General features: G+C 38.0%; 1 protein-coding gene across 1 annotated transcript in view; it reads right to left on the bottom strand.

Moving 5' to 3' along the window:
* Window positions 1–5,322, bottom strand: part of CLTCL1 (clathrin, heavy chain-like 1) — a 152,773-nt gene that overhangs the window by 74,444 nt on the left and 73,007 nt on the right. Inside the window, 1 exon segment of the mRNA XM_012654952.1 lies at window positions 2,224–2,492. Within this exon segment, the coding sequence (XP_012510406.1) occupies window positions 2,224–2,492 (269 nt within the window).

Below are 5,322 nucleotides of genomic sequence, written 5' to 3'. Positions count from 1 at the left end.
CCTTGAGGTTTTTAATTTTCTTTTTTCACTTGCTATATAGCAATTTTCTGAGATCCTGAAATATAGACAATTTTCTGAAATTCTGAAATACAGCCAGTTGTCTCAAATAAAAGTTCTTTGGATTTTTGAAAGCCTGTGGTTAATTTCCAGAATTCTGAGAAAGTTGGTTTTGACAGTGTTTAACCAGTTTTCTCATTGCTTTTATGGAGAAGTAGATTTTCAGAGGTCTTTACTCCACCAATCTCCTGCTGAGAGTAAGAGATTCTAAGTATTTTATTCTATTCTAAGTATTTTATTCATTTTGATGTTATTATGAATGGAATTGTTTTCTTAATTTCATCTTTGGATTGTTCATTGCAAGTGCATAGGAACACAACTGATTTTTGTATATTGATCTACTATTCTGTAACCTACTGAACTTGTTTATTAGTTCTAAGAGTTCTTTATTGGATTCCCTAAGATTTCAACATACAAGATCATGTCATCGGTGTTAGGTTTACTTAGAGTAGGAAACCAAAAAATATCATAAAGCCTGTGAAACAAAAGCCACAGGAGTCTGGAGAGTCCGAGGTTGTAAGTCTAACTTCGACCACAGGCAGCTGCAGCTACGCTGGGATTCCTATCCCCCTTGATAAGGACAAAGCTATCCCCTTCCCTATCTCTGTAGGTGTTGCTCACTCCCCGGGAAAAAACCTCTATAAAACCCAAGGCTTTCCCTTCCCCTCATGGTGGACACTTTTTCACCTCCACTCAACTGCACTGAGATGCTCAAAATAAACAGCATTTTGCTACACATAAGCCTTTGTGTGCCTCTCTCTTGGCTCTGGACCTAACAATTGGCAAACAGAGATAGTTTTAATTTTTCCGTTCAAGAATAGGAATTTTCTAGATGCGTTTTATACCTTTTTCTGCTCTCATTTCCCTGGCTAGAACCTCTAGTCCAATGTTGAACTGAAGTAGCAAGAGCAGACACCCCTGTCTCATTCCTGATCTTGGGGTAAAGCTTTCAGCCTTACGCCATTACGACGTTAGCTGTGTGTTGTGGACATCCCTCGTCGGGGTGAGTGAGCCAACATCTTATGTCTTGCCTCCCTGACAAGTGCAGTGCCACTGCCTTCACCTAAGTCACACATGCCTCGTTTCTCCTGGAGGATGCAGAGAAGAGACCTTGAAGTAGAAAGAAGTACTCCTTCCCCTTCTGCTTGTTCTTTACCTGTCTCTAATCCAGAACAGACTGCATGGCTTTGTTCCTGTTTCTGCCTGTCAACTAGCCTCCCAGCCTCCAGTCTCCATGGTGGTCCACCCTCAACAACACCAATTACATTTTTTCCATTCCTCAATGCTGTTAAGAAGGAAAATTAATTACATCATTCTCCTTAAAACCTGCTACGGAATTCCCATTGCCTGCAAGATAGAGCACGCACCTTAGTCTGGACCCCAGCCTTGCCCCTCTAGCTGCCTCTTATGCTTACCTACAGGTACCAACCACAGTGGATGACCGCACGCCCCCAGAAGCAGCCATTCTCCTCCATTTCCATGTCTTTGCATACACTGTTTCCTTCCAAAGTACATTTTTATAGCTAATAAAATGTGGCTTAGATCCCCCTGTGTTGAAGGCTCTCTGAGGTACTCTCGTGGCTCCCATAGCACTCTCTTCAAACATCTGACAGCTCTTTGATTACTAGAATTCTGCAGACATACCATGCCGACTAGGCTATGGAAGGGCCACTCAATGTTCATGACTGGCTATTAAGATCTAGATCCAAGTGCCAAACATCCTGTAGTCCTTAAGTATCTGGTGACTGGATTAGCACCAGGAATGAAAAACAGGAGGATAGAAAGATATTACTTTCATTATAAAAGGACATGAGTCAGTAACATTCCCTTAAGTCCTTACAATAGAGCCTAAAGAATACTTCTCATAAATCTATAAGTTCCAAGTTACTCTATAAAATTCCTCAATAATTCACTTCTCAAAACTGTGCCAGAAATAGCTTCCAGAAAGAACATCAGTAACCTAAGAGAATACAGTCGTTAACAGGCCAAACTGAATAAAGATTATTTGATCCTGAGTTCACATTTCTTTGTAATCTCTATTTCTTTCAGTTCCAGGCCTACTTCTTCTGTCTGACACCTGTACTAACCTCAAATGACTTAACCATTCCACTCTAACATCAGGCTTCTAAGTTACATCAGACCAGCCTGCGGGCGGCCAAGGCTTACCTGAGCCGAGATGCCAATGAGCAGCAGCCACTTTTGGTTCTTGTCGGTCTGATAGTGAATCATCTGGTAACCTGCTAGGCTGGCGTGTCTGTCAAACATCTTCACGGGCTGGGAGTCACCCTCCATGCTCCAGTGGTAGACTGTGGTCTCAGTCACCAAGGCAACAGTGTTCACAGAAACCCATTTCCAGAATATCACCTCTTCTGCCATAGTGTGAGCCTTCATTTTACTCTTCATCTCAATGTTAAAGATTTGAAGTGTCTTCCCAACTAGAGAAAGATAAATTAAAAATCTGAAACACAAGATCTTAATCTCTTAATTCTGAATCCTTTTATTATTACTTTAAGTTGTACTACTTAAAGCTAATCTGATGAACAGGGGAAAAGCCGCTTGAGCAGTAATTAACCACACTTCAACGTCTACGTGTTGAGAAAAGCCTCGTATGCATCAGATGCTTCCTCAGCACAATGTAAAAATGTGTGAATATTTATAGAATTTATGAACAACAATCAGAAATTAGTTCTACTGAAGCAAGTCTCAAGAAAAACCGTTTTAGATTAGTTTCTTCTTAGTTTAAAATACTTTTCGGGATAAGTCAGCAAAAACATAAGACATCTTTTCTCTTTGTGATGTCTCCAGCTTTCAGGAGAGACAAAATCATCCCTTCACATTAAACCAACTTCTCCATATAACAGAGTTACTTGGTATTAAATTCTAGATCAGTGCCATCAAACAGAATTTTCTGCAATGTTGGAAATATTCTATATTAGCATCCATTACAGTAGACACCAGCTATATGTGGCCATTAAGAATTTAAAATATATCTAGCAAGACATTTCAGAAACTGAACTTTTACTTTTATCTAAGTTTAATTAATTTAAATTTAAACAGCACCACATGGCTAATATCCAGTAGAACAGCACAATTCTAGACGAAAGGCTTTGGCATCCATCCTCTGGCAAGAGACCCATATTGTTTCCACCAGAAGCAAGAAGCTGAGTTCTGATTTTAGAATCTATGCAAAACTTAGAGCTAACATGAAATATTAACATATTGTTTCCCACTAAGATGGGGAACAAGGCAAAGATTGTTTCTCAGACACTTCTTTTTGACACTACACTGGATAACACAGCTATTGTGAGAAGGCAAGAAAAGTAAAAGGCATTAGGTTCAAAAAAAGAAGTAAATCTGTCTTTATTCACAAACAACATAATTATTTACAAAGAAAATCTTAAGAAATCTACGAATCTAAAAAACAGCGATTAGAACTAATAGGTGACTATAGCAATGCTGCAGGACACAAAGTCAATACACAAATAAATTAATTTTGAGATGCTAGCAGCAATTTGGAAATAAAATATAAAAAAGAATTTATAACACCACCAGAAACATTTAGAAATAAATATACACAAGATAAGTTAGTCTCTACACCATAAATTATAAAACACGCCTGAAGGAAATTAAAGGCCTAAATAAAAGAAGAGGCATACCATGTTCATAGATCAGAATACTTAAGATCACTAAGATGTCATTTTCCTCAAAGTGAGCTATAGGTTCAATGCAATACCAATCAAAATCCTAGCATCTTTTCTTCTGGTAGAAAATAAACTGATGATAAAATGAATATGGAAATGCAAAGGACAGAGAATAGCCATAACAATTTTGGAAAACAGCAAGGTTGGAAGACTTATAATACCTGACTTCAAGACATTATAAAGCTATAGAATCTGTGTTATCATCATAAGGATAGATATACAGATTAATAAAACAGAAGAGAGTCCAGAAATAGCTACATGCACTTATGATCAAATGATTTGATAAAAGTGCCCCAAAAAACTCAATAGGCCCAAACACATTTTTATAGAAATAGAAAAATCCATCCTAAAATTCATATGGAATCCCAGAGGATCTCACTAGACAAAATAATCTTGACAAAGATGAATAAATTGGAGATCTCATATTACCTGATTTTAAAACTTACTACAAAGCTATAGTAAGCAAAACAGCATGGTAATGGCAGAAAGACATACAGATCAATGGAACAGAATAGAGAATCCATGAATAAACCCTCACAGATATAATCAAATGATTTTTGACAAGGGTGCCAAGACCATTCAATGGGGAAAAGAATACTCTTTAACAAATGATGCTGGAGAAACTGGATAGCTACCTGCGAAAGAATGAAACTGAACCCTTACCTTACATCATAGACAAAAGTTAATTCAAAATGGATGAAAGACTTACACATAAAAATTAAAACTATAGAACAGGGGAAAAGCTTCATGACACTGGATTTGGCAATGACTTTCTTTGGATATGACAACAAAAGCATAGGCAACAAAAGCAAAACAATAAACAAAAGGGACCACATCAAAGGACACAAAAGAGTGAAAAGGTAACTCACAGAACGGGAGAAGATACAGGCATACCTCGCTTTATTGCGTGTTGCAGAATGCATTTTTTTTTTTTACAAACTGAAGGTTTGTGGGCACCCCAGCATCAAGCAAGTCTATTGGCATCATTTTGCCAACAGCATGTATTCACATCATGTCTCAGTGACATTTTGTTAATTCTCACAGTATTTCAAACTTTTTCATTATATCTGTTACGCTGATCTGTGATCACTGACCTTTCATGTTACTATTGTTGTTTTAGGGCACCACAAACCACACTCACATAAGACAGTGAACACAATCGATAAATGTTGTACGTGTGATCTGACTTCTCCACCAACTGGCCATTGACCCATTCCCCTCCCTCTCCTGGGGCCTCTCTACTCCCTGAGACACAACAGTATTGAAATTAGGCCAATTAATAACCCTACAATAGCCTCTAAGTGTTCAAGTGAAAGGAACAGTCACATGTCCCTCACTTTAAATCAAAAGCTAGAGATGATTAGGCTTAGTGAGGAAGGCATGTCAAAAGTTGAGATAGGCTAAAAGCTGGGCTTCTTGCTGCAAATAGCCAAGTTGTGAATGCAAAGGAAAAGTTCTTGAAGGAAATTAAAAGTGCTACTCCTGTGAACATGAACACATGAATGATAAGAAAACAAAACAGCCTTACTGCTGATGTGGAGAAAAATTTCTAGAAAAGAGTCAC

The sequence above is a fragment of the Propithecus coquereli genome, unplaced genomic scaffold (assembly GCF_000956105.1).
Source record: "Propithecus coquereli isolate 6110/MARCELLA unplaced genomic scaffold, Pcoq_1.0 Scaffold456, whole genome shotgun sequence".
NCBI classification, from domain to species: Eukaryota; Metazoa; Chordata; class Mammalia; order Primates; family Indriidae; genus Propithecus; species Propithecus coquereli.
This window is presented reverse-complemented; position numbering and strand designations above follow the sequence as displayed.